This window comes from Fukomys damarensis, unplaced genomic scaffold (assembly GCF_012274545.1).
Source record: "Fukomys damarensis isolate Sample0158 unplaced genomic scaffold, DMR_v1.0_HiC HiC_scaffold_18, whole genome shotgun sequence".
Lineage (NCBI taxonomy): Eukaryota > Metazoa > Chordata > Mammalia > Rodentia > Bathyergidae > Fukomys > Fukomys damarensis.
Window position 1 is genome coordinate 3,379,245 of NW_022900930.1, and position 840 is coordinate 3,380,084.

The 840-nt window shown below is 65.0% G+C and overlaps 1 protein-coding gene across 1 annotated transcript in view; it reads left to right on the forward strand.

Annotated features, from left to right (window-relative positions):
• The first annotated feature begins 238 nt into the window (after positions 1-238).
• Tm2d2 (TM2 domain containing 2) overlaps positions 239-840 on the forward strand; it is a 5,337-nt gene continuing 4,735 nt past the window's right edge. Inside the window, exon 1 of the mRNA XM_010605056.3 lies at positions 239-588. Within this exon, the coding sequence (XP_010603358.1) occupies positions 362-588 (227 nt within the window). The 5' untranslated portion in view covers positions 239-361. The remainder of the gene's footprint in view (positions 589-840) is intronic.

An 840-nucleotide genomic window follows, 5' to 3' on the forward strand; every position in this document is an offset into this window, starting at 1 on the left:
GAGCGAGGAAGAGAGATTTCGAAACCCGCCTCACTCGTGAGTCCGCACCGGCCGGCCCCGCCCCCGTCCCAAGCCCGCCCACTTGTGGGGTCGAGGAAGCCGATTGGACGAAGCGTTCTCTGTGTAAGGAGGAGGAGCGTGAGACCCGGAAAGGAACTAAGAAGCGAAACACAACCCCATCCTCCTCCCAGACCTCTTCTGATTGGCTGTGGGGGTGGGCGGGGCGTTGCGCTGCGCGCCCATTGGCTTTCCGGTAGCGAGGGGGAGGCTACGCACAGCGGCCTGACAGGGTAGGCTTAGCTGCGCTGTGGCCGCCTGGCTTTGCGGTTAAGGCCGAGTCTCCGCCGCCGGGCTGGGGAGGATGGTGCTGGGTGGTTGCCCGGTGAGTTACTTGCTTCTGTGCGGCCAGGCGGCCTTGCTGCTGGGAAACCTACTTCTGCTGCATTGCGTCTCTCGGAGCCACTCGTACAATGCTACTGCCGAGCTGGAGCTCACGTCGGCGGGCGCCGCCCACCCTGAGGTCCTGGCGGGTGCACCGAACTGGGACTACGGTGACCCCCACTCTCCAGTCATCCTTTGCTCTTACCTGTAAGCCACCGTCATCGAGGAGGGTGGAGGTGGAGAAAGGCCGGGGATCACGCCGGGATGCAGAGCGGGGATGGGGCGGAGGCCGCCTGGTTTTAGACCCTCGCCACCCTGAGACCGGATCTGGGGCCGGCGGTCCTCACGGCCGGTTTCGCTTTCTGCTCCCTCGGGCGGGATTCCGCCGTTTGTGTCTGTGGCAGATGGGGGGGGGGTCCCGAAAGTGGTGTGACAGCATCTGAAGAAGCGCCAGGCTGT